Below are 27,966 nucleotides of genomic sequence, written 5' to 3' on the forward strand. Positions count from 1 at the left end.
AGGGTCTTGCTCTGTTGACCAGGCTGCTGGAACACAGTGGTGCGATCACAGCTCACTGCAGCCTTGACCTCCTAGGCTCGAGCGATGCTCCCACCTCAGCCCCATCCCAGTAGCTAGGATTACAGGCACACACCACCACACTCAACTAATTTTTTGTATTTTTGTAGAGACAGGTTGTGTCATGTTGCCCAGGCTGGTTGGTCTCAAATTCCTGAGCTCAAGTGATCCTCTCACCTTGGCCTCCCAAAGTGTTGGGATTACAGGTGTGAGCCACCATGCCCAACCTTGTAAACATATTTTAATCATAAATGTGGAAAATTAACATGCTCAACTGTCAAGATTTGGTGTAATGGTCTTTTAAGGGTGGTGCCACTGCTGCATTTGAAGGCATTCTCGGTCACTTTCAGAACTTTTTCATTTTCTTCAGTGTGTGAGGAAGTCACTTCTATTTCTGATCCCATTGGATCCTTCCAATGACTTCAGGTCCACTCAATACTGACTACCAGTGAACCATCTTTAACTACAGTGCTAGAAGCCTGACTGTCCTCCTCTCCTCAGCCTAAGTTCTTCTTATCTGTCTCTGAAGGACCTTCCTCTGGACTTGAGACACACTGGAAGAGAAGGTAGTTTCTGATATTCCTCTTTTGGCCAACTACTTTGTCTGGCTCCATTTTCATGCAGTAAATTCACTAATTGTTAAAGGCAGATGGAGCTCCAGCAACTCTATTACAGAACTGGGTTTTCCATTCTACTGAGCTTGTTCACAGACACAACTTTCTCAGGAGCCAGTGTGTCTTCATCTCCCCCTTTCAACATCTACAGCCTCAGATTACCTTCTAAGGCTCCATTTATTGTCAGGCCACAATTTCTAGGATTCTAATGATGAAGACAAACTCTGATACACAATTCACATCTTTCTTAGCTCCTGTTTCCAGTTCTCTTCTCCATTGCAAACAAAAACAAAAACCCCAAACAAACCACAAAACCTGTTTCCAAGTTCAGTGGGACACTCTTGCCAACGCACCCTGACTTCAGGTATGTAAGAGTTAAGAAACAAGAAAGAAACACGAAAAGCAGCTTAACAGTCAAAGACAGGTTTATTTTGGAGAATAAACCTGAGAGGGGCTTCTTGTCGATTTTGGTCAGGAGCGTTTTCTCTTACACATTAAGGGTGTTTAAGGGTTTACGAAGTGGTGAGCTTATTGCAGGTTCGTAATGTTTCTGTATGAGGGAAAGTTTATTGCAGGGTTGGAAAGTCTCTGGCTGGAGGGGAGGCTATCTCCGGGTTGGCATGTTTCTGGTTGGAAGTGGGTTTATCTTAGGGTTGGAATGTTTCTGGTTATGCTGACATTAGCCATTAGGCTGATGTTTTTGGGTTGGATTTAGGCAGTTTCTTAATCAAGGGGAACTTAAAATGGTGGCAGTTGTCCAAGATGGCAATGCTCCTGCTGTCAGGGTAGGCCTTGGGAAGACACCAGGTGTCTTTGTAAACTTAGGTTTCCCCTGTACCAAGCACAGTGCTGACTGCATTACATGGGTTTTTCTTTTTACTATTCGTGACAACCTTCTGAGGTAGGTATCATTACTGTCCCCATTTTACAGATGAGACAACTGAGGCTTCGGTAGGCTGTCACTCATCCACAGCCACAGAGCTACTATGGAGGGAACCCCATTTGTTCCTAAACTGCGATTTAAAAAAAAGTGGGGGGAGACAGGCCAAGAAAGAAAACACGAAAAGGGTTGAAAAGCAACAAAAGAAAAGTAAGCAGTCAGGCGGAAGCGGCCCCTTTCCTGCCTCCTTCCCGCCCGGCGCTGGGCCTTGCGCAGGGTCCGGACGCCCCCAAGCGGCCGCCCCTCTGCAGCTGACGCTTCCGGCTACAGGCTGGCGTCACTAGCGAGCGCCCTGCGTAGGCACCGGCCCCTGAGCCCGTGCTTCGGGTGAGGGGGAGGGTCTTCCGGCCCTCTCGAAAATCATTTCCGGCATGAGCCGGAAGACCGTCCCGGATGGTCTCGGGTACGGCCAGTGTGTGGAGGTGAGCTCCGGGATTGCCGGCATTCCCGCTTCTGCTGGTTGCCTCATGCTGCAGGCTGCGGCCGTCAGCCCTCGCTCGCATTGGTGGCGCTGAGGTGCCGGGGCAGCAAGTGACATGTCGTCGGGCCTCCGCGCCGCTGACTTCCCCCGCTGGAAGCGCCACATCTCGGAGCAACTGAGGCGCCGGGACCGGCTGCAGAGACAGGCGTTCGAGGAGATAATCCTGCAGTGTGAGCGGCGCCGGTGCGGGCTGGGAGCCGGGCGGGCCCCGCGGAGGCATGCGGGGCGTCAGCGGGAACCTGAGGCCGAGTCCCTGGCGCCGCCCGCACGCATGGCGGCCGCCCCGGGTAACCCGCGCTTGGGACGCCCCACGCCTTTTAAATGTTTTTTCTAACCTGCGTTTTATCTTTGGAGGATTTTCCCTATTAAATTGTACGATTTTTGTGGGGAGGCACAGTTCGTGTTTGTATTTGTAAATCCCAGTAGCTCATAACAATGCTTATGCACTTAAATAGGTCCCAGAAACATCCCATCTATGGGGTCATGTTAATGAAACGGTCGTTGACTTTCAGTCGCAGAATTAACATTGCCTTCTCAATGCACTGGAACGGGTGGCCTTTGATTCCTCAAACTTACTTCCCTTACTCCACCTTGGTGGGTTTTTTTGCGGGGAAACGGGATAGGGGATCAGGGTCTTGCTGTGTCGCCGAGCCTGGAGTGCAGTGGCGGAGGTCACGGCTCACTGCAGTCTCAAACTCCCAGGATCAAGTGATCCTCCCACCTAAGCCTCCCGAGTAGCTGGGATTACAGACGCGCTTCACCACGCTCGGCTAATTTTTAAAAAAAATTTTTTTGGAACGAGGTCTCACTGTGTTTCCCAGGCTGGTCTCCAACTCCTGCGCTCAAGCGATCTTCCCACCTCGGCCTCCCAAAGTGCTGGGATTATAGGCGTGAGCCACTGAGCCCGTCCCCACCTTGGTGTTAATATCTTAATATTAACAGAACCTTTACTGTTACTGAAATCTTCAGTATGAAAGAGGTGGTTTTCTTTCCCCTTACTGCTTGCAGCTTAAGGGTACAAAAATGTTTGTACCTTTACCTAAATCATAATGCTCCTAAGGTGGTTCCATCTGCGTCTGAAAGTAAACCTGACGACTTTCTCAAGTTATGCTGATGATGATATTCAGAATAATAATTGCTGCCTTACATTGCATTCTGATTGTGCAAAATCAGTAGTTCTCAAACTTAGCTCCACATTAGAATCACCTGTGGATCTTTAAAAAATTACAAATCCCAAGCCACACCCCAGACCAACTAAATCACAAGTATCACAGTACACAAGTATCAGTGTGTGTGTGTTTGTGTTTGTGTGAGATTAAGCCTAGAACTGCATGCCAAGTTATCAGTGTTTTTTGATGCTTCCCAAATGACTACTGTGCAGACAAATTTTAGTACTGTGGTAAGTATTTGCATGTGTTATTTCATTTTATCGTTCCCAAAATTCTGTGTATGAAGCAGGAACTGTTATTGCCATTTTCACACATGGAACTGAGGCCAAGAGAGATTAGGTAACTTCTGAGGTTGCACAGCAGGTTAATGGTGAGACTGGTTTTTTTTTTTTTTTTTTTTTTTTGGAGACAGAGTCTTGCTCTGTCACCTAGGCTGGAGTGCAAGTGGCGTGATCTCAGCTCACTGCAACCTCCACCTCCCAGGTTCAAGAGATCCTCCTGCCTCAGCCTCCCTAGTAGCTGGAACTATAGGCAAGCACCGCCACGCCCGGCTAATTTTTGTATTTTTAGTAGAGACAGGGTTTCACCATGTTGGCCAGGCTGATCTTGAACTTCTGACCTCAGGTGATGTACCTGCCTCAGCCACCCAAAGTGCTAGGATTACAGGCATGAGCCACTGTGACCAGCCGGGACTGGAATTTGAACTTAGGCTTGATGACTAACTTTTGCATTTGCTTTTCTCACTGGCTCCCCCAGCAAATGGTTCTTTGCTTTCACTGCACCCATTGTTTTAACAAAACTAAGAAGAAAGGGGATGCTTTGCTGTTCTAGGAGGCCCTGAAGAACAGTGCTGTTTCAGAAAGCCAGAAGCACAAGAAGTCCCTCTTCCTCAAAACATGATTCCCTGACAGATGACATAAATCAGTTCATTAGGTGCTTATTATGTGCTTATGCTTTAAAAGCTAATATCCTTTGAAAGTCAAATTGGGTGGGAGGCTTGACTCACCCCTCACTGAACATTTTCACTTACTTTCTGAGTCTGTTTTGCCTCATCTATAAAATGGGGATGAAGCTTGCCCTGCCCACTTCATAAAAACAGTGCTGTGCATATAAGTGCTTTCAAAGCCATCTGTATAATAGCTTGTAATTGTAAAGTGTTATCTCTTTGACACAAATGGAATGTTTTCCTGCACTTTGAAAATGGCATCTTGATGGGGCAGGAGCATGTAGAACAGTCAGAATAAGAGGTCACTTGTGGAGAGCAGATAGCTTTAAAGGGTGCTAGAGTAGCGAGTAATACCTGCCTGAGGGACCAGGACAGGAGATCGGGATGAGAAGCTAACAAGAGGCAGGAGAGTGAGACAGGCTTTGCATGTTAAGATCTTCTGTTTAGGCAGAGGGATTGACATTTAGGGAGATCATTTCTATTATAGTTTGTGAAACACCTTCATTCCACTCATTCCAGCCTTCCTAGGCCAGTCAAGCTCTGACCCTCCATCAGCCTGGAGTCTATTCTCCGTTCTGTCCGTGCCTTTGAGTCTGAAGAGAAAGGTGGAAAGAAGCCGTAGGGGGAGGGAAAGGCTTCCCTCCATCTCCAGCCTTCTCTTCAGGGAGGAACCTTTGGGAAGGACTCCTTTTGAATGCCTGTGTTTTTTGAAAGAACCTAAAATTATCACAGGGCACTAAGCTTTGGTTTAACATCTGAAGGTCTTACTAGAGCCCTTTGACACTGGTGGATTTTAAACCATGATTTCCCAGGTTGAAACCAATGTCCAGTTTGGCTAATTCGTTTGACCAACAGATGAGAGTGTTTCTACCCAGGAGTTCTCTTTTCAGGTATCAAAAAGTGGGACTCAAAATTCTTTAAAAGGAGAAACAAGCTCTTTTAACAGGAATAGTCACTAGCATAAACCCTGTCTTGTTCTGCTTGGTACCTGCAGAACAGGTACCCACATCTGATCTTACTGGTGCCTGTGTGCCTATTACTCTTATTTTTTATTTCATTTGTTTGTTTGTTTATTTATTTATTTATTTATTTAGAGACAGTCTCTCTCTGTCGCCCAGGCTGGAGTGCAGTGGCGCGATCTCAGCTCACTGCAGCCTCTGCCTCCCGAGTTCAAGCGATTCTTGTGCCTCAGTCTCCCTAGTAGCTGGGACTGTGGGCAAGTGCCACCATGCCTGGCTAATTTTTGTATTTTTAGTAGTTTCGCCGTGTTGGCCAGGCTGTTCTCGAACTCCTGACCTCAGGTAATTTGCCTTCCTTGGCCTTCCAAAGTGCTGCGATTACAGGCGTGAGCCACAGTAATAGGCCTGTGTGCCTATTACACTTAACTACATGTTCTTTCTAATCCTGTGTTTTGAATTTCTGTACTCTGTCTCCTGTCAAATTTATTATGTTTGGAAAGAGAACTCATTTCCTCTCTAAGCTCTCCCCTCTTGTGTTCTCTCACACGTTAGCATCCTCCGCCCAGTTGCCTGAGCGAGGAGCCTCAGAATAATCCTTGACTTTTTACCAATACAGATCTGTTAGTGTAACGGCCTGCTTTTATAATCTTTTATTTAATCATTGCCAGTAAGAAGTCTAAATTTCTGATCCTGCCTTTTCCTGTGTTGGCTCCAACCTTTATTTCCAGCCACTTACCAAAAGACTCTGTTATTCCTTCTGCATGGCCCGTCATCTTCTTTTAAGACTTAACTCATATATCACCACCTGTGACACCATTCATAAAAATGAGTACAGAGTGTATTCTCTGTACCTTTTTATACTTGACTGAATTAAATGTTAACTCCATGTTGGAGACTGTCATTTGTATTTCTAGTTCCCTGACCTGAAAAGTAATTAGATATGTCAACTTATGGTAAAGTTCTCCTGTCTTACTTAAAGGTACATAGCATTTCACTTTGCCATTGTGTTTAGTGTGTTTTTCTTTTTTCCTCCCAAGGTAGAAACAAATAACTTCTGGGGTAGAAAGCATTTTCAGCTCCCTTTAATAGGGAAGACATTCTTGCAGGTGATTCTGTAGGTTACTGTGGCTGAGGAATGTATGTTCCTGTATTGCATCCTTCAATACGTGACAAGGTAGGTACCTAGCAAGTGTACATACGTTGTAATAAATAACTTAGTTTCTGACTTTTTTATTTTAATAGATAACAAATTGCTGGAAAAGTCAGATCTTCATTCAGTGTTAGCCCAGAAACTACAGGCTGAAAAGCATGACGTACCAAACAGGCACGAGATAAGGTATTTTGAAACTAACTTGTATTATTTATGTCTCCTCTAAGGAAATTTATCTCAGTTCAGTTGTCACTTCTCTAATTTAAAAGCAAATCAAGTACTATTTCTGTGTTCCAGTTTTTGTCAGCTCCTTTCAAATAAGAACTAAAACCATGTAATTAAAATTGTTTTTTAGAAGGTATGTCATACCTAGAAAGGTTATTATCAGTACAGTGCTCTGAGCTTGAGAAATTTCTTAAGGCAGGTTCACGTGGTAACCCTAGGTCAGTTTCTCATCTAACCTGCCAGGATTCATGTTTTTTTGTTTCTTTGTTTTTAAATAATCACAGACAAGTATTTCTGAGCGGGTTTGTGTAGATCCTGTTAATGTAGGATTGATTGGCACATACGCAAAAATTGCTTTCGTGCAGTATGGGTCTATTTGATCCTTTTTAGGTTGGTGTTTTTTTCAACATACAAATGGTCCCCAACTTGCAGTGGTTCGACTTATAATTTTTCTTTTTCTTTTTTTTTTTTTTTCTTTTTTGAGACAGTCTCACTCTGTCACCGAGGCCGGAGTACAGTGGCGCGATCTCAGCTCACTGCAACCTGCAACCTCTACCTCCTGGGTTCAAGCAATTCTCCTGCCTCAGCCTCCCAAATAGCTGGGACTACAGGCACCCACCACCACACCTGGCTAGTTTTTGTATTTTTAGTAGAGGCAGGGTTTCACCATGTTGGCCAGGCTGGTCTCGAACTCTTGACCTCAAATGATCCACCTACCTCAGCTTCCGAAAGTGTTGGGATTACAGGCGTGAGCCACCGCACGGGCCAGCTTACAATTTTTTTGTTTTGTTTTGTTTTGTTTTGTTTTGAGATGGGGTCTCACTCTGTCGCCCAGGCTAGAGTGCAGTGGCGCGTTCTGGGCTCAGTGCAAGCTCTGCCTCCTGGGTTCAAGCCATTCTCCTGCCTCAGCCTCCCGAGTAGCTGGGACCACAGGCACCCGCCACCACGCCTGGCTAATTTTTTGTATTTCTGGTAGAGACGGGGTTTCACCGTGTTAGCCAGGATGGTCTTGATATCCTGACCTCGTGATCCGCCCGCCTCGGCCTCCCAGAGAGCTGGGATTACAGGCTTGAGCCACCGTGCCCAGCCCAGCTTACAATTTTTAACCTTTATAATGGTGCAGAAGCGATACACTTTCAGTAGGACTGTGCTTTGAGTATCCATCCAGCCAGTCTGTTTTTCCCCTTCAGTTTAGTATTCAATAAATTGCATGAGATATTCAACAACTTATTATAAAATAGGCTTTGTGTTAGATGATTTTGCCCAACTGTAGGCTAATGTAAGTGTAACCTATGATACTCAGTAGGTGAGATGTATTGAATGTATTTTCAACCTACTATATATTTTCAACTTCTGATGGGTTTAAAGAGACATAGCCTCAGTAAGTAGAGGAACATCAGTATTAGTAGATTGTGAAATCAAATTAGCAGATTGCAATAAGCTCTTATTTTTCTTTAAGAACTAGATTAGAAAAATATCAGTGTGTGCTGGGCTTGGTGGCTCACACCTGTAATCCCAGCACTTTGGGAGGCCAAGGCGGGTGGATCACAGGGTCAGGAGTTCAAGACCAGCCTGGCCCTGATGGTGAAACCCCATCTCTACTAAAAATACAAAAATTAACTGGGCATGGTGGCGGGCGCCTGTAATCCCAGCTACCCGGGAGGTTGAGACAGAAGTGCTTGAACCTGGGAGGCGGAAGTTGCAGTGAGCCAAGATTACACCACTGCACTCCAGCCTGGGTGACAGAGCGAGACTCCATCTCAAAAAAAAAAGTATATATATATATATATATATATATATATATATCTCGGTGTGTATTGATAGAATATTTCATGAAATACATATTTGTTCATGGCGGGGTATTTGTGTTTACTGGGTCATTGGTGTGCATTTATGTATATTTGAAGTCTTATTCTCTTCTGTAATATTCATTGTGGTTGCATGTTAAATTTGGTATGGGGACAGTAGCCATTATTGCTCTGAAATCTCCACACATTTAGCAATTGTAAAAACAAGGTTGGTGATTTATGGTGTCTAGAAATGGTAGCTGTAGCCTGATGTATTTACTCCTAGAGCTGTAGCTGCTCTCATGTCTCCTCATCTGGCACGATGGTCTCCTGGTAGAGGACGGAGTGGGAAAGATACCAGAGAACAGATGGCTTGGCAGGGCCTAGCTTCCATCCTTGCTTTGTAGCAGTTCAGGAGATCCTGCCTGGCTGTGGCCCTGGGAGGCCTTCTGTAGTACTTAAGATATTAGTTTTAGTATTTTGGTTAATTTTAGGTGTAGATAATGCTGTTTCACCATTTTCATCTAAATTCATCCAATTGAAAACTAAAAACATTTCTATCTGATTAAACCCTTGATGACTATATTCTTGTATTCTTTATCTGTTAGCCAAACTCATGTGCTTGGAATATGCAGCCGTTCTTTTGGCTAAATTTCACTGGGATAGACTTTTTTGAGGCAGGGTCTCTCTCTCTTGCCCAGGCTGGAGTGCAGTGGCATGATCATGGCTTACCGCGGCCTCAACTTCCAGGGCTCAAGCAATCCTCCTGCCTTAGCCTTCTGAGTAGCTGGGAGACTACAGGTGTGCACCACCATGCCAGTCTAATTTTTTAATTTTTTGTAGAGATAGGGGTCTCACTGTGTTACCCAGGCTGGTCTTTACTCCTGGGCTTAAGTGATCCTCCCTCCTCAACCTTCCATTAGTGTTGGGTTTACAGGCATGAGCCACCACACCCAGGGGGATGGTCATTTAGTTGGAGGTCTTGTTATAAACCAGGTTCATTCAGCCCACACACAGCAAGTTAATCACTGAGATGATGGGTTTTGTGAGAGTTTATTCATAACATGGCCAAGCAAGGAGGCAGGAGAACAGGTCTCAAATCCACCTCCTTGAAAACAGGGATTGGGGGTACTTAGGCAATAGAAAACAGGGTGGTCTAAAGTGTGGGAAGAGGTGATTGGTGGGTAGGAAAGATGAGGTAATTGGGGCTTCCACGCAAGCATAATCTAGCTTTGTGGTTCCTCATAGGACACATGCAGAAAATGGTGGCGTCAGCACCATCTGAGGGAGGAGTGTTTTGGCCCTCTGATGTCAAAAGATCACCTCTTGGGCATTCACACAGGCCCAGTTGAAGGGTTGGGGGTCTCAACCGGCTTTAATGAGCAAGAGCTGCCTCCTAGTTCCTGGAGAAAAACTTTAAGCACCAGTTATTGTAGTGAGCCACAGTCAGTTATTATTTATAAGCAAGCTATTGGGAGTTTAGTTATGTATTGTTTGGCAACTCGACTTGCTAGTGGGAGTTTGGAACTAGAAAAAAGTGATGAAAAGCAGGCAAGGCAGGTTGAACGGTGGGCTTCATCAGGTTACCCCTTGTTCAGTCTTTCCATTTCCACAAACATTATCCATAATAAGCCTGCCCTCCTGACTTCTTTGTTTCCATTCACAGTATCGTTGTTTTCCACGAGTCATCTATGGTTCCTTCTTCCCTCTAGATCTTCCCGTCTCCAGATTCCTTTATTCTTCATATTCCCCATATTCACCAAGCCCATTGGTTCTCCACCCCCTAGCCTCTTGCATCCTTTGGTTTGCATTTATTTTACCACCTCCTTTGTTTATTTATCTTCTTATTCCCAGACTGTGGTGAGAGCCTCATTCACTCAATAGACTCCTGTGACCGTAGTGTGGGCTGGGCATTAGGGCTGTAGAGATGAGTAAGCCAGAGTCCCTGCTCTGAGGAGGAATAGAGTCTAGTGGGGGAGACCAACTCAAAGGGACATTTGCTAGAGAATGTAAGGGTGTTCACAGAAGCTGGGCACTTTGTTGGTTTCCTTTCCTCTCCTTCCTGTCTCTCCAAAGTTCCTGCCTGTCTCATCCTAATTAACCGTAAAACACTGCACACTGTGCTTAAATAGTGATCTGCATCAGTTATCAGACTTTCTCTTAAGTATTTTCATCCCTTTGCCTACAGTTTAAAATCAAACTCTTCAGCCTCGAAATTGTTTATTCTAAGCACAGTTCCTGGACTAGTGACATCTTCTGGGAAATTGTTAGAAACGAAGATTCTTGGGCCCCACCTCAGACCTACTCTATTAGAAACTCTGGGGGTGGGGCCTGGTAATCTGTGTTTTCAGAAATGCTGTAGCTGATTGTAGTGACCTCTGAAGTTTGAGCACTACCACCTTTACTGCTACTCAGGCTTCCTGGAACCAGCAACATTCCCATCACCGGAGCGCAGAAAGTCAGAAATGCAGATTGCTGGGCCTTGCCAGGAAAGCAGGTCACCTGTTAGTGGGCTCCAGGAATCTGTGCTTGAAACATGCCCTCGGAGTGATTGTTTTTTCTACTTGCCGAAGCACTTTAGGGGGCTGATATTCATTGTAAGTAAAATAAGAAGTCCTTGGAGGCTTTGGGTCATGGAAAGAGCTGTATCCTGCTTGCCTTAGTCTCTCCTAGCATTTCTGTTGAGTTCTGTGTCTTGGTAGACTTTGAAGTTTAAGCATCTAATCCTGAGGCTCCTCTGCCTGATGATCTTGCCTCCATTTTGCCCTTCCTAGGAGATTCCTACTTTAGTTCCTCTTTGGAAACCCCTCCCAAAATGAAACCATCCTTGTCTGGGGAAATCTTGCCTCTGAACATGATTAACACTTTCCGTCGTCACTCTTTGATACACTTTTGTTTTTCTTTGTGTTGTTAGTTTTTGTTTTGTTTTGCTTTGTTTTTTTGTTGCTTTGTCGCCCAGGCTGGAGGGCAGTGGCGCAGTCTCAGCTCACTGCAACCTCCGCCTTCCGGGTTCATGCCATTCTCCTGCCTCAGCCTCCCGAATAGCTGGGACTACAGGTGCCCGCCACCACGCCCAGCTAATTTTTTGTATTTTTGGTAGAGACGGGATTTCACCGTGTTAGCTAGGATGATCTCGATCTCCTGACCTCGTGATCCGCCCGCCTCTGCCTCCCAAAGTGCTGGGGTTACAGGCTTGAGCCACCGCTCCCGGCCTGTTGTTAGTTTTTATTTCATGAATCTGTTCTATAGCTAGCCAGCTCCTTGGAAGGCGGGTCCACGTCTTACATGCTTGAGTCCAGGAGTTCGAGGCCAGCCTGGGCAACATAGTGAGATACCATCTTAATAATTTTTTAAAAGGTGGGGGAGATTTGATAATTATTCTGCCTGATTTAGGATGGTTTCATGTAAAGTGTGTTCCACTTTCTAATCTCTTGGCATTACTTCTTGGGTTAAGATTGGGGAAGTGCCAGGTTGCCTCAAGATAAGGTATTAGTTTGTGCTTAGCTATGTAATAACAATACATATAGAGATGGAAGGACTGCTATACTACCACCTTTATCCCCCTCTTTTTATTTTATTCTGGGTCATATGGAGGGGGCAGTTCTTTCCACTCTCATCGGATGTTGGTATCCTAGTGTCCAGCCTTGTTCCTTTTCTCCATCTACTCCCCAGACAGTGGTTTCAGCTACTCACTATAATCTGATAATTCTCACCTGTGACACCAGCTTTCTCTCGAACTATAAATCCACAGTTCTAGTTGTCTTCTGCTGTATCTGAGATATTATGCAAACACTTGGCAAAGATTCCAAAACTGCATTGACTCTGGAGGTGATCTGAACTCACTCCTGTGGCTTTAGGCACATCTGTTTGCTGACAGTGTCTACATGTTAGCCTCCAGCTTGGACTTCTTCTTGAGGTTCAGACTCTTAATACTCAGTTTCCATTTGACAGTACTCAGTTTTCACTTGAATGGCCACAACCGAACTCTTTAGGTCTCCTCCAAAACCTGCTCCTCCCACAGTCTTGCCCATTTCAGTGGGTGACACCTACCTTCTACCAGTTGCTCAGGCCAAAAGCCTTGATTCATCCTTGACTCCTATCTGTCTTCACACCCCATAGCCAATTCAAAGTCAAGTCCTGTTAGCGCTGTCTTTGGAATGGATCTAGAATCAGACCGTATCTCACCTCACTGCTCCCACCCTGGTCTGAGCCGCACTGTCCCATGTTTGCACTTCACAGTAGCCTGCTGGCTGGTCTTCCTGTTTCGGCCCTTACCCCACTGCAATCTGCTCTCCTTTTAAAACCCAAGTCATTCAGCTGCTCAGAGCCCTCCAGCAGCTTCCCTTCACGCCTAGTAAACCTCACAGCCCTCAGAGGTGCCCACAAGGCTCTGCATCATTTCCCCACCTCGTCCTTGACCGCACCTCTTCTGTCCCCCTGTGCCTGGGCTTCAGTCACCCTTCCTCCAAATACACCACCTGCTGTACACCTCTCCAGGCTCTGCTGCTCCTTCTGCCCAGAGGGCCCTTCCCTCAAGGGTCCACATGGCTTATTCCTCACTTCCTTACAGTCTCTAGTCATGTGTCACGTAGGAGAAACCCTCCTCAATTACGTTAAAATAGGACCCCCTCCCTCTGTTCCCCTTCTTGTGCTTGAGTTTTCTGCAAGCACATGTGACTGCTGACCTCACACGTGCTCTCAGTTGACTGTCAGCTGTGTGAAAGCAGAGCCCTGCACTCACTGCTGTGTCATCGGCACTCAGGTCCTTGCTGAGCCAGTGGGCCCCGTTGGTGCCTGTTACTGGGACTTCATTCAGGAACTTTCCACCCTTTATTCCTGATGTGCCTGGTGGTCACGGTTGCTTTGCTTTTTTCCATGTGTTTCATGTCTCCTCCTTTCCACTCATAGTGCCTGTAACCGCAGCTGCTGGAGACACCCGAATGGTTTATTGGCTTTGTGAACATGTTTCTGGAGTTATGGTTTCATTGCCTAATTGGAAAGGTTTGGAGTCTCATTTTTCCCCCTCCGTTTTTTGCACATTCTCTTCATCTGCCTGGTTTGCCAATTTAGTCCCGGACATGATGGCACATGGAATGACAATCAGCTACAAGAAATGGCCCAACTGAGGATTAAGCACCAAGAGGAACTGACTGAATTACACAAGAAACGTGGGGAGGTAAAGCTAGCCCTTTTCCTCATCTGTCTTCTGCCCTCTATGAGAGTCCTGTGGGGAGCGGGGGAGCTCAGTCACTTCTCACCAGAATTGGCAGCAGCCTTAGCCATATGTGGCATCAAAAGTCCCCTCCATAGGAATAAAAGGGTGAGGAAAACAGAATGAAAAGACCAGGCAGATTGAGGCCCATCACCAGAAGGGCAATCCTGTGAGAGCGCTGCCAGTTACCATGCTCCAAAATCAGCATGAGAGGCAAGAGTGGAGAGGCTTTAAAGAACAAAAAAGCCTGCTACCTGGTGCGCTGAAGGCCTCACTGATGGTTTCATAAAGCTTTTCAGTACAAACCCTGAAATTTCAGAGACATTCGTGAGAAAGAATCAAGTCCTAGTCTGTGTTCGCCTGGATGGTGGTCTTACGGCAAAGCTCCAGTTGGGAAAATACAGTTCACCATCAGTACAGCTGAATTGATTATCTTTTCAGCAGAAATGAGTCTCCAAAAAGGTAGCTGAAGTTGAGGAGTAGACAGCTGTCCTCAGCAAGCCCCTGGCAGTCACCTGGAACACTTCTCATTCCAGCCAAGCTGTCCTTCAACAGGGAGTGGCAGGGATAGTTCCCCTTTGTGTCCCCATAGGCGCCTCGGCTCCTTGCTGTCACCCAGCTCATTTATTCTTTCTTAAAAATAAATCGCCACCCACTGTGTAGTTTCCAAATGAGGTCCTAAAATTTTTATTTATGAAAGTATTCTTCTTTATCTCCCAGTTAGCTCAATTGGTGATTGACCTGAATAACCAAATGCAGCGGAAGGACAGGGAGATGCAGATGAATGAAGCAAAGTGAGTAGAGACCCTGCCTCCTTGGAGCCTGGTCATTGGGTCCCATGTCCTTTGTTCTGCTGACCTCTTGTGAGCAGGGCCAGTGGCAGTGAGTGGCCACAGTGCACTTAGCGAGAGTTTGATTTTCAGTGCATGCACACTCTGGGATCCTTTTCTACCAGCTCTGAGAAGGAAAAAGCAAGGACAGTGCCCACAGGCTTCTAGCATCCTCCTAGGGAAGTCACCTTGGCTCTTGCAAGTGTCCCAGAGACACTAGCAGCTCTCCTGTGGCCGCTGTGTGTGGGAGCTGGTATGTTCCTGTGGTGGAGGTGGTAGGGCCAGGATAGCTGAGCACATGGCTCTTGGGAAAAGGGAAATGAGTTTGTGAGCAAAACTGTTGCTGACCAGGGAGAAGCCTGGCAGACAAGATAAATGGGGACTCTGAATCCTGAGACCTTGGAGCTGGGGTAGCGTGTGCTTGGGTTTCCTTAATATGTGGAAAGGGGTCTAGAGGCTTGGAAAGGCAGGGCACTTGCTCAGGCTTTCTTGCTCAGGAAATGTCAGAGCTGGTGAAATATATAGGGTTTCCAGCCTCCTTTTAAATCCCCTTTACCAATCTAAGCATCGAAAGTTTCTCTTCCTTCACATCGTGTTTTTCCTAGTCATTAATAGGATGAATTTCACCTTAGGTGTTTCCTCTCCTAATGGATTATCCTGTAAACCATGGGGATGGGCCTGGCTAAAAGATGTTGTAACAGACACAAAGTGTTAAGCACTCAGCCAGGTCCGTCTGGCTCTGGCACAGGGCTCTGGCGAGGTACTATTCGTCCTCTGATGTCATGCTTCCAGAATTGCAGAATGTTTGCAGACTATCTCTGACCTGGAGACGGAGTGCCTAGACCTGCGCACTAAGCTTTGTGACCTTGAAAGAGCCAACCAGACCCTGAAGGATGAATATGATGCCCTGCAGATCACTTTTACTGCCTTGGAGGGAAAACTGAGGAAAACTACGGAAGAGAACCAGGAGCTGGTCACCAGATGGATGGCTGAGAAAGCCCAGGAAGCCAATCGGCTTAATGCAGAGAATGAAAAAGACTCCAGGTGGGCTATCAATCCACAGTTAGTGGTTTCCATCCTTAGTAGAGTAGAACCTAGGTCTTTGAAAAGAAAGAGATAAACCTGGCAGTTACTACAGGAGGTTTACCAGGGAATTCTTTCAGTGTTTCAAGGAGAAAAGCTAATTCTGAACAATATAAATTAAACCAGAGTTAGAAAAAGGAAATAAACCACAATTAGAATTCTTCCCCATAATTTTGTGAAGCTTTTTGTATCCATATAAAAATTCTGATCTTGCTAATGCACAAGAAGACTATAATCCAACCTTATATGAATATAGATGTGAAATTCCTAAATCAGACTCATTGATAGATTTTTATTTATTTTTTGAGACAGAGTCTCGCTCTGTTGCCCAGGCTGGAGTGCAGTGGCATGATGTTGGCTCACTGCAACCTCCACCTCCCGGGGTCAAGTGATTCTCCTGCCTCAGCCTCCTAAGTAGCCGGGATTACAGGCATACACCACCACGCCTGGCTAATTTTTGTATTTTTAGTAGAGGTGGAGTTTCACCACGTTGGCCAGGCTGATCTCAAACTCCTGACCTCGGGATCCACCCGCCTCGGCCTCCCAAAGTGCTGGGATTAGAGGTGTGAGCCCCACCGCCTGGCCATTGATAGATTTTTTAAGAATTCCCTGCAACCCTGCTAAGTCTATTTATTTAAGATAAATCTGAAACCTACTGAGACATGGGAATTAAAAGATGGATTATCAAGAAATCAATTACGTTAGGAATTTGAATCTCTGTTGTGGAAAATGTGCGTGTTTAAAAGCTGCCCCAGAGAGTCCAGTCATCCCCTGGTCAAGGTCCACTGATCAACCGTCTGTATACACTCTTACTAAAACCTGCAAGAGAACAAGGAGAGGTTCACTCTCACAACTCACAGAGAACACCGATCTGGATGTTCTGGCCAACCAAACATTGAAAAGAAGGAGTGATCACCCACCTAGAAACCTAAGAAAATGAGCTGAAAAGCTGTTAACACAAGTTCAGCAGATGCCAGGTGCAGTAAGTAGCTCATGCCTGTAATCCCAGCACTTTGGGAGGCGGAGGCGGAGGCGGGAGGATCGCTTGAAACCAGGAGTTTCAAGAGCAGCCTGAGCAACATAGTGAGACTCCGTCTGTACAAAAAACAAAAGCTGAGCATGGTGGTATGTGCTTGTGGCCTCAGCTACTCAGGAGGCTGCTGCAGGAGAGTTGCTTGAGCCCAGTAGGTTAAAGCAACAGTGAGCCAAAGTTGTGCCACTGCATTCCAGCCTGAGTGACAGAGCGAGACCCCATCCAGAAACAAACAAAAAAGCTTTACAGATTAGAACATACATATTTTTAAATCCCCATATCAGTAGTTTCAAGTTTGAAGAGATTATTCCAGTTAATTTAAAAGTGAATAAATGACAATAGGAAAGAGTCTTTTAAAGGGAATAAATGACGATAGGGAAGAGTCTTTTAAAGGGTGATGATGGAAAAACAAGTTAGCATATCAAAGAGATAATCTGCACTACCATCATGTTTGTGGCAGCACCATTCACAATAGCCAAGATACGGATCAATCTACATATTCATCATTGGCTTAATGGATAAAGAAAATGTGCTGTACACACACACAATGGAATATTATTCGCTATAAAAATGAATTAAATCATGTTATTTACAACCGCTTGGATGGAACTGGAGGACAGTATATTAAGTGAAATAAGCCAGGCACAGGAAGGCAGATACTGCGTGCTTCTACATGTGGGGCTAAAAGAAAAATGTTCTCCTAGAGATACAGAGTATAACTGTGGTTACTAGAGCATGGGAAGAGTAGTGGGGAAGGAGGTTAAAGAGAGATTACTTAATGGATACAAAAATACTGTAAATGGATATAAAAATACTGTTAGAAGGTGTAAGATTGGCCTGGTGTGGTGGCGCACACTGTAATCCTAGCACTTTGGGAGGCCAAGGAAGGTGAATCACTTGAGGTTAGGAATGCGAGACCAGCCTGGCCAACATGGTGAAACCCCGTCTCTAATAAAAATACAAAAATTAGCCGGGTGTGGTAGCGGATGCCTGTAATCCCAGCTACTCAGGAGGCTGAGGCAGGAGAATCGCTTGAACCCGGGAGGTGGAAGTTGCAGTGAGCCAATATCATGCCACTAGGCTCTAGCCTGGGCAGCAGAGCAAGACTCTGCCTCAAAAGCAAAACGAAAAGAATACTTAGTGCTGTGGAAAATGCCTAAAGTTAATATAACCGAAAATAGGACACAAATTGTTTTCATACAGATGATCACAATTTTGTATACTTTTTTAAAAAAATGACTGGAAGGAATTATATGTACTGTTACTGGTGTTTATTTTTGGGGGTGGTGAGATTATGGTTTTTGATTTCTCATTTTATACTTACCTGTATTTTCTAATTTTCCGGTTTCTATTAAGAAAAAATAAGCTGTCCTTTTTGTATTGTTTCTGTCTCACATTTACTTTAAGCAGAATTGTTTGGCTTATGCCATGGAGCTTGACAGCAGTGTGAGGGTGTTGGGGGCCCCAGGTGAGCTGGATGCTGCTAGGTTGCATGTTCATGTCAGCTGAGAGGCTGCTGGAGGGAGAAGTTGGGGAGATGTGTGGTGATGCCAAGGAAGAGCCCCTGAGCAGTGCAGTGGACGGGGGGTAATGCACATTTCCTAGTGAAAATGCTGTCCTCATTCCCTAGCCCACCCTTTGAAGCATCTTCCTAGGGCTGTGCACTTGGAGGTATCATGTGATTGCAGATGTGGGACCTGAGGAGTCTTCATTACTTTGCTTAGGTAGCTTCTCCTCCTAGAAGCCTTCCTCCGTCATTACCCACTTCCTGCCTCCCCAGCTTAGATGTCCCTCATCTTCCTGCTTCAGGCAGCTGTGGTTTACCTGGGCCATATGTAGCACACTGTTTTGAGATAGCTCTTCACAGTCTGCCTCCTTCCCTTATGCTGCCACGTGTCCCTGTGGTCAGGCACAGTGGCTGCTTCATAAGATGCACTCAGGGCTGGGCGCGGTGGCTGCCGCCTGTAATCCCAGCACTTTGGGAGGCCAAGGCAGGTGGATCACCTGAGGTCAGGAGTTCAAGATCAGCCTGGCCAACATGGCAAAACCCTGTCTCTACTACTAAAAACACAAAAATTAGCTGGATGTAGTGGCAGGTGGCTGTAATCCCGGCTACTCAGGAGGCTGAGACAGGAGAATCGCTTGAACACAGGAAGCGGAGATTGCAGTGAGCCGAGATGATGTCACTGCCCTCCAGCCTGGGTGACAGAGAGAGACTCTGTTTGAGCTATTAAAGACCTTTCCTTTCAGCTATAGTGATGAATCCCTGATAACAGGTGGTGGTTTCCTCTCCCTGTGACCCTAAGTCAAGTTTTTATCTCCACCTTGCAGAACTGGGACCTGAAGTTATAGAAAGTAGATTTCGGACAGTCAACAAGTGCTTTAATCATAGAGTAGTGGTACTCACACACCTTATACCGAGATTCTGGTTTTTCCTCAAAGAGAGTTAGTTCACAGTTGTCTCTACCAGCTAAGACAATTTGGATAAATTGTATTTTTGGTAATTTGCCCTGTAAAACTTATTTTTCATCTTCCAGGTATAAAATCAAGAGTGTAATGCACTTTTTAAGCTATACCCACATCCCTTCCCAAGATTCTGCTATACTGCCTAGAGGACTTTCCTTCATTTTGAGAATTACCACTGTGGTAAAAACTTACGAGAAATTTCAGCAGAATTCTTGATTGCAGCTCAGTAGCATTGCTAGAGTTCTACATTAGGGGTCCTCCACCTAGCAGGCATAGCCATAGTTAGAAGTGAAATTTATCAAAGAAGAGAGAGTAAGGTCAGGGTTAGGAGTTAGGGAGTTTCTGAATTTAGGACTTGAATGAGAGACAAAAATGATTCTGAGAAGGGGAGTTAGTGGATGAGACTTTGACCATGTTAAAAATTTGTCACAGCCAAGACTTCTATGTCAAGCTTTAGTAAATTAAAGTTACTAATGTTATGTAAACTTTGACATTTCAAGAATCTCACTATATGTCAGTTTCCTCATTTATAAATGGCAATAATGATATTTACCTCAAAAGGTTGTTATAAGGCTTAAATGAGTTAGAGTCTGTAAAGTAATTAACAATGTCAGGTACGGGGAAGTCCTAAGTAAATCTTCACTGTTAGTAATCAGGCTGTGGGTGTGTTAATGCAGGTTGAGCATCCCATATCCCAAACTCCACAATGCTCCAGAATCTGAAACTTCTTGAGTGCCAACATGACACTCAAAGGAAGTACTCATTGGAGCATTTCAGATTTCCGATTTACTATCAATTTCAACTGAATTTCATATTTAGACCTGGATCCTGTCCTCAAGATTTATATCATGTTTATGCAAAACTTCGAAATCTGAGAAAATTCAAAATCTGAAACACTGGTAGTCCCAAACATTTCGAGTAATGGATGCTCAACCCGTGTAAGACTATTTGCTGCAGAAAACTTAAGTCACAACCATGACTAACCCTCAGTGAGCCTGAGGCACGTGTCTATCCTAAGATACCCTTGGTCCCAGAAGGCAGGCCTCCTCCTTTGCCAGTTCACTGCTTTCTCTAATAATGTGGCCTATCTCTCTTCTAGGCTTTACTCTGAAACCCTTTAAAAGGGGAGCCTTACTGATGTTATGAGTTTGGGCTTGTGACTTTTGAGTATTTTGCTCAGGGTAGTTGTTATTTTACATGCACTGAATGTGTTATTAGAACTGGTGGCTTCTAGAGAGCCCAAACCCCGTGCTTTCTTAAGCAGACATAAATGGTGGGCTTTTTTTTTTTTTTTTTTTTTTTCAACAGGAGGCGGCAGGCCCGGCTGCAGAAAGAGCTTGCAGAAGCAGCAAAGGAACCTCTACCAGTCGAACAGTAAGTAAAGATAAATGAATCAAAACTGTGTTCCTGAAAATTTGGCTCTCTTAAAAGTTTTGTTTTTATTTTTTTGTTTGTTTGTTTGTTTTTGAGACAGGGTCTTGCTCTGTTGCCCAGGCTGGAGTGCAGTGGTGTGATCATAGCTTCTGATGTTTTTATTTCTGTAAAATCATCTTACAGATTTTAGAAAGAAAAATGTTAAAGGAAGAAAATGAAAACATACAGTTCTTCCACCACTCAGAACTAACATCCATATATCATTTTAATTGTATTTTGCTGGCTTCTAATTTCTCACAAATCATGTACTGATATGGCCTTTGACCCTATTTCTGATTACTTACTTGAGATAGATTATTGAAAATAAAATTTGATGGGTCAAAGCTTTTGGAACATCACCAAATAACCTTCCAAAAAGTTTGTGTTCATCAGCTGTGAATGTGAATTCTAACTTCCTGCACTCAGTACCCGTTACTGCCTCACTGTTTCCTGTTGACACTTTGAACGATCAGTTTTCTGCCTCTTAATTGTGCCTGCCATGTAATGCGGTGGGGTTTTTGTTGTTGTTGTTTTGTTTGTTTTTTCCCTCCTTGCTCCCTTTGGTTTGTAACTTAAAGTGGAAACTTAAGCGAAAACTAAGATCTCTTGGAACAAAAGGAATCAAACTAGTTCTGGAGCTTTTCCTAATCTGCCTACAAGTTAAGGTGGGGTATCTTCTCTGAGATTTGAAGCTTTCATGGTGGTAGAAAAGAGTTTCCTTCGCTCTAGGATGTTTCTTTTCTATTGAAATGTGTTTTAGAATATAGTTTTAGAGTTTTGATCCACTATTTTTTAAAATGTTGGTTGCTTCCCTGTAAGTGGAGGGGTTTAAATTCAACTAGGAGTCATTCACCAACTAACGTCTCAATTTACAAAGAAACAAAGGTTCCCATATCATGCCTTTGCTTTAGATGTGTAGGGTACGTGTGTGTCTGCACTCTCAGATGTGGAAGATTAATCTCAGTTGTATTTTCCCAAGCCACAAAGTAAGTAAATAGTTGACCTGGAAATGAGATTTGGTTTCTTCAGAATAACAACTTATAAAAGTGTCATTTGCATAACCGGGTTGACTGGGATAATTTAGACAGGTTGAGCATCCTGCCCAAGATCATACAGGAAGGGGCCGAGGTAGGATGCAAACACAGGGCTGTAAAAGCCTGTTATTTTATTTTGTATTTTATTTTATTTTGAGATGGAGTTTCACTCTTGTGGCCCAGGCTGGAGTGCAATGGTGCAATCTCAGCTCACTGCAACCTCCGCCTCCCAGGTTTAAGCGACTCTCCTGCCTCAGCCTCCCAAGTAGCTGGGATTACAGGCATGCGCCACCACGCCCAGCTAATTTTGTATTTTTAGTAGAGATGGGGTTTCTCCATGTTGGTCAGGCTGGTCTCGAACTCCTGACTTCAGGTGATCCGCCCCCTTGGCCTCCCAAAGTGCTGAAATTACAGGCATGAGCCACCGAGCCCGGCCTAAGGCCTCTCCTTAATCTCTATGCTTCCCTAAGGAGTTTCTGGGTCAGAGGACATACATCTTTGAAAGGTTTTGATAACTTAGCAAATGCTAGTGTTTTCTTATGGTCCCGGGCCTAAGCACAGTTGCAAGTACTTAAAACCATAAAATTCTATTTTCAACAGGACATTGTCAAAGGCTCAGCTCATATTTGCAGTTTCTGTCTTTGCAGTTCTCCTCTCGTCCTTGTGTGGGCACAGGTGACTCTCGCAAACCTAGATCCCTGGGAAAGCCAATCAAGAAAATAAAGCACAGCCTTGTCCTCTTTCTTTCGACCTGCCTTTTATTCCCTTCTACATCCTGGCCAAGAATGTGGTGCAATAATTACACATAGTCCTGGAATAAATAGCTAAGGAAAATAAATTTACTTTGACCTGGTTTAACTTGCTTAGTAACAGGTTCTTAAGTATATATTTACCTAATCCAGATAATTATTTATTGAAAAGGAAAAATCTTTCTGTCAAGTTCTTATGAATCCAAACAGTAGGTGATGAAATCTTGGGTTATTACATTTAATTATCTTCTCCATGAAGGTTGCATCTCAGTAGGAGGTCATTAAGACCAAAATAATTACTTGCCCTCCTCCAAGTAGGAAAGACGTGGCCCATAAAAATGAGGAAGGGGGATTCCAGAGGTACTTTGCATCCGCTGGGATAAACAGCAACAAAGGGAGCATGTCCTATGACTTGATTATGTCATTTGAAGTGTGATGGGCTCTCCTAATGTCAGAGACACTATGTATTTAAGCATAAAATGCAGAGTCAAAAATGCATAGTGTTTAAATTTTGCTTTTCTATTTTTTAAAGTAATATTTGAAACTGGGTTAAGTTGGCTGTTGATTTCATGGCCCATTTAGCCATCCCTTCTTTCCCTGAATTCTCCCTACACTGTTGTTTTCTTATATTCCATAGCTGCTGCCCCTAACTACCCTAGGTACCCCTCAGCCCTTGTGTCATGGGAACTGTGCTTGGTGAGTACTGCAGCCCTTCAACAGTGATGCTGACTGTTGATGGAATGCCCTACTTTGGCACTGGTTATGTGGTTATAGACTCAACAGATCATATTTTATTGCTTCAAGTGGGAACTGTGTTTATACCTAAAAGGATCAAAAGCTGACTTTTAAATTTATTCTCAGTTGAAATTCTGGATTTGATTTGAACAGGTTAAATGTTTATTGTAGTGTTGTTCAGAACATGGCAGCTCTTCCTTTTTCTCCAAAGAATCTTTAACGCATTGCTGTCATAGCCAAGTGGTTTAGGATCTAACTAGAAAATGACATTAGCATTTGCGGAACAGATTAATCACAGAACTGTTCAGGAGAATCAAAGAATCTCTTGCCTTTCTTTCCAGGGATGATGACATTGAGGTCATTGTGGATGAAACTTCTGATCACACAGAAGAGACCTCTCCTGTGCGAGCCATCAGCAGAGCAGCCACGTAAGTAGGCAGGTTTGGGCCAGGGAAAAGACAGCTTGAGGAGCAATATGAAGGCACATCTGTGGACATGACAAAGAATGCAGTCAGATGCACCCAACCCCTTACCCCTTTTCTGGGACACCCAGCGTCGAACACACCACAGAGGTGTCCAGTCTTTCTCAGTTCACCTCTGCTTAATGGGAGGGAAGCAGAACACGGGTGGCTTCAAATGCTTCTAAATACAAAAAAATGTAGTGGCTTACTCAAATATGGACAGTGAAACCTTATTAAGCAGAATGATTGTTTAGGTTTGATCATCCTGTTTCATTCTTACTAGGGCTTCCCCCACCCGCACCGCCCTTCAAGAGTGGGGATTGGTTACTAACAGTCAGAAATTGTGAAGTTAGTTAGCCAGGAATTGTGAGGTTAGTTGTCTAATGCTTTATTTCCAGGGAAATTAATTTAATACTAGGGAACCTTGTTTCTTTTGAAACTTCTAGGCTGGGTTTTCCCTTTCCCTTCCCACTGTTTTCTGGCAGTTTGGTACTGTGTTGGGTTTCTCTTGGCTGGGGTTTGGGAACTAAGTGGGAAACATATTCCCAGTTACCTGTTTTTGTGGGCTGTTTATTGATTGATTATTTGGGCAAAATGTTTCTAAGGTTTAAACCTATCCTCCCCTCCTCTTTAGTAAGCGACTCTCGCAGCCTGCTGGAGGCCTTCTGGATTCTATCACTAATATCTTTGGGTAGGTTAGAAGACCTTTCCTTTTTAAATGTGTATAAGTATACCTAAGTATATGTACATGACTTATTTTTATTCTTTAAATGTACACCAGGTGTCAGTGGTGCAGAGTATACATATGCCTTAATATCAGCTTTTCATTTAGCTTCTTCCTTTTTTCCTCAACTTCCTTTCCTCTTAATCTCGCTGCGTGCTGATCTCTGGCCTTTCCCTTTAGTCTGTCCGAGTCTCCCCTTTTGGGACATCATTCTTCTTCTGATGCTGCCAGGTGAAACTATTATCCTCTCTTAGTCCAGCATGTGAGTGTGGGTCCTTAACAATTATGCCGATCACCGCTTCACTGCCCTCAGTCATCAGATGTTCACGTGCTAACGAGGATGCTTTGCATGTTCCTAGGAATGCCGGGAGCCCTCAGAGCAGGGCTGCCAGGTTGAACACTTTGTACAGTACTCATGCTCTTGTTGCTTTCTTTTGGCATGCGTTAGACTCCACATTGATCACAAGTGATGAGGTTGATTCTAACTAGGCATAGAAATAAAATAGTTTTACAAAAAAGACCAAAGAGCTACCTCTGAGCTAGCTGTTACATTAAGTTGAGAAAGTTTCCCAGCAGCTTATTGACTGGGTAAGCAGTTGTTCAGGATTGCTTTTCATTGTTGGGTTTTGGAGTCTACAGGTTAGTGTGCAGGAGAGTAAGGCATGTGCTGGCTCTCTTTCTCATTTGAGTGAGGGTGCTTTTGATTTTTTTGTGAATTGTTCTGTAGTTTGAAGACTCTAGAAGGACAGGCTATCAACAGAGGCAGTCTGCTTAAGCAAGGTCGTCTTGGAGTCCTTTCTAACAATTTGATGAGCAGTAAACCTCTGCAATCCTGTCTAATATTTGTCTTTATGTTATTTCTTAGGAGACGCTCTGTCTCTTCCTTCCCAGTCCCCCAGGACAATGTGGATACTCATCCTGGTTCTGGTAAAGAAGTGAGGGTACCAACTACTGCCTTGTGTGTCTTCGTAAGTATGCTTCAGCCCCGAACCCCACCACGCTTGATATGGTAACAGAGCCTGGCAATTAAAGGGTCCTTTCTAGGCCTGCAGCTAAGCGTTCCATTGTTTTACTTATATCAAGCCTTTCCACCTTTTGGCTCTGTCAGCTGTGAGAAATTGATATATTTTGCTTAGTTTCAGAGGACAAAATTTGTTACAACCATCCTCTGTAATGGCAGAGCTGACTGAGAAAGGATTGCTAGCATGAGGGATGGGGCAAAGGAAAAGTAATTAGGGATTGTGAAAAATGGGAGAGGGATTTATATAATTATTGTCACCAGTTGGCTCCAGTTTAGAGTGAGTTGCCAGTCAGTGGTCTATTATGGAAGTTCAGTAGGACAGCTGTTGGTTTCATGAATTATACCCCTATCTGTATGACTCCCAGCCATTAGGGGTCTATGATTGGAAGCAGTCCTGGGCAGAAGCCACTGTGATGGATACCGGGGCTGTCACCCGGAGTTCAGAGCTGGGTCCTAGTACTAGCAGGTAGTTTGCATCCCAGCTGGGGTTGTTGAGCAGAAATTGAACCAGCCTGGGGAAACATTCAGTACCTGGCTCAGAACTGTCAAAGCATGAGGAGGGTAGGAAACAGAGCACAAAGAACAGAACCTGGAGAGTTGGACTGACTCCAATACTGGCCTAATAACTGGCAGCGGGTGAGTGAAAGGAGCCAGCTTTCAAAGCAGGGAAGATTTTGCCGTAAAAATGGGATGGAATTTATATGGTGGGAGCTTTGGGTTCCAGGTGTAAGGAGGGACTTTGCTAGTTACACAGTGGACTGGCTGAGTGATGAACTGCCTTGACTGTTGTAAAGAGAGTTCCGCTTTGGAGGAGGAGTTGGGATGGGGTGCATCAACGCCCCTTCCCAGTCCCACTCCACTCCTGTGATTCCATGATGCACCGGGCACCTGCAGAGGTCGATGATGATTGGTAAAAGGTCTGATTGCACTGAATGTCACAGTCCCTTTGTTGCCCTCAACTCCCAGCAGCCCATTTTTTCCCTCCCGTCACATTTAAGTCATGTGTATGGGATCATGGAGCAGCTGATAATTTGGGATTCTGTCAGTGTGTGTTTCTGAGAGTGATCGGCTCACAGCTGACGAGTATCCAACAAAACCAGTTACACAGGAGACTGACAAGTGGCAGTCATGGGTGTGATGGTGCATGATCTCAAGTTTTCAATCTGAGACCTCCTAAGGAGAAAGAAACCATAAAAAAGAAAAGGAAATTTCATGGGGGTAAAAGGTTTGGTCACCTGTCATACTTTTCAGCAGTGGGTCACAAGAGGGAGGCAAAGTGGAAAATGAAATTACCAAAGTGATGCCTGTTGCCCAGCCTGTTAATAGTCACTCTCTCCGTGATACTTCAAGCATTTTATTTTTTTTTAGTCCCAAGCAAATGTAAATATCACATATTCTCTTCCCCAAGTGACCTTTTAGACAAGTGATTATCTACTTAACAATCTCATATTGATAGTGTATGTTTTCTAGTCTTTCTTTTCCTTCTCTATTATAGAAATTTCCAAACATACGTAGTATCTCTTCCCCCCCACACTTATGCTGGAGCAATTTGAAGCCAATTCTAGGCATTATATTTCATCCAAAAATATTTCACTGCCCATAATCTTCTTAAGAGAGTATAGTGAATTTTTCAATTATTCCCTTTTCCCATTCTAGAATGGGATGCTGAGTCTCACTCTGTTATCCAGGCGGGAGTACAGTAGCACAATCTCAGCTCAGTGCAGCCTCAACCTTGGGCTGAAGCAATCCTCCCACCTCAGCCTCTTGAGTAGCTGGAACAATAGGTATGTGCTACCACACCTGGCTAATTTTTGTTTTTTAGTTTTTAAGAGACGAGGTTTCGCCACGTTGCCCAGGCTGGTCTTGAACTCCTGAGCTCATGCGATCTGCCCACCTCGGTCTCCCGAAGTGCTGGGATCACAGATGTGTGCCCTGCACCCAGCCAGGATGCTTTTTTACTTGGTTTTCTTTCTTATCCTGAACAGAAGTACCATCTTTTGCCAGTGTTTATGCCAGTATCAGAAATTTCCCTGTGAAGAATATAAATTCTCTTAAAATAACGACTGTCATTTTTATCTAAGGCTTATGCATTAACAGGCACCATTCTGGGTTGCAAAAACCTTTCTGGAGCTGAGCAAACTGAGATTTCAGAAACTTGGCAGAGGTCACACTGCCAGTACACACTAGTCCCATAATGTTTCCAGAAAGAACTACATAGAATTCCATTATAACACAGATTGATGTTTTTGCCATCTACTTATATTAGGACTTATTGCGAAAGCTGTATTATGAGAGGCCATGTGCTATACATTATTTAAATATGTAGTATTTAATATTATTAGTAAATTAGTAATTACTAGTAGATCAATAAGTAGTATTAATTCAGTCTGGACCAAAATTAATTCTAGGTTTACTTTTAAACTATTAAGATAAATATAGGCCATTATTGTTAGAACAGATGAAATTAATGCAAGGACCAACTTTAAGCAGTCTACACAGATTTTGAGTACTTTTTGAGAAGGTTGCACTGCACTCTAATGCAACTGTAACTAGAAGAATAAAATGATAATAGAATCTTAGTTGATCTGGGCTAGGAGTCCAGTTTAGTTTATGATTGGCTCCACCTGTCTTTAAGGATGAGTGTTTCCCCATGAATTAGGCATTTGGAGTGTTCGCGCATCTTGAGCTCTTGGGATGAGAATGACTGGGTTTGACACAGGGTGCTTGTCTTGCAGGATGCACATGATGGGGAAGTCAACGCTGTGCAGTTCAGTCCAGGTTCCCGGTTACTGGCCACCGGAGGCATGGACCGCAGGGTTAAGCTTTGGGAAGTATTTGGAGGTGAGAGCCTGCTGCATGATCTCAGACTGAAAACTT

General features: G+C 44.3%; 1 protein-coding gene and 1 non-coding gene across 12 annotated transcripts in view; both read left to right on the top strand.

Moving 5' to 3' along the window:
• Positions 1-1,941: 1,941 nt before the first annotated feature.
• ATG16L1 (autophagy related 16 like 1) overlaps positions 1,942-27,966 on the top strand; it is a 43,980-nt gene continuing 17,955 nt past the window's right edge. Inside the window, exons 1-11 of one of the 11 annotated variants that reach the window (XM_008965720.3) lie at positions 1,967-2,262; positions 6,409-6,502; positions 13,399-13,504; positions 14,261-14,334; positions 15,163-15,414; positions 20,261-20,326; positions 23,225-23,311; positions 23,979-24,035; positions 24,249-24,299; positions 24,934-25,036; positions 27,825-27,930. In XM_008965720.3, the coding sequence (XP_008963968.1) occupies positions 2,148-2,262; positions 6,409-6,502; positions 13,399-13,504; positions 14,261-14,334; positions 15,163-15,414; positions 20,261-20,326; positions 23,225-23,311; positions 23,979-24,035; positions 24,249-24,299; positions 24,934-25,036; positions 27,825-27,930 (1,111 nt within the window). In that variant the 5' untranslated portion in view covers positions 1,967-2,147. Of the gene's footprint in view, positions 2,380-6,408; positions 6,503-13,398; positions 13,505-14,260; positions 14,335-15,162; positions 15,415-20,260; positions 20,327-23,224; positions 23,312-23,978; positions 24,036-24,248; positions 24,300-24,933; positions 25,037-27,824; positions 27,931-27,966 lie in introns of all 11 variants that reach the window. The other 10 variants (XM_034955377.3, XM_034955380.3, XM_003813130.4 and 7 more) reach the window with 10 other exon arrangements.
• On the top strand, positions 25,985-26,260 carry LOC112439177 (small Cajal body-specific RNA 6). The gene has a single exon (XR_003027476.1). It is a non-coding gene; the product is annotated as a small Cajal body-specific RNA 6 (non-coding RNA).

The sequence above is a fragment of the Pan paniscus genome, chromosome 13, assembly GCF_029289425.2.
Source record: "Pan paniscus chromosome 13, NHGRI_mPanPan1-v2.0_pri, whole genome shotgun sequence".
NCBI classification, from domain to species: domain Eukaryota; kingdom Metazoa; phylum Chordata; class Mammalia; order Primates; family Hominidae; genus Pan; species Pan paniscus.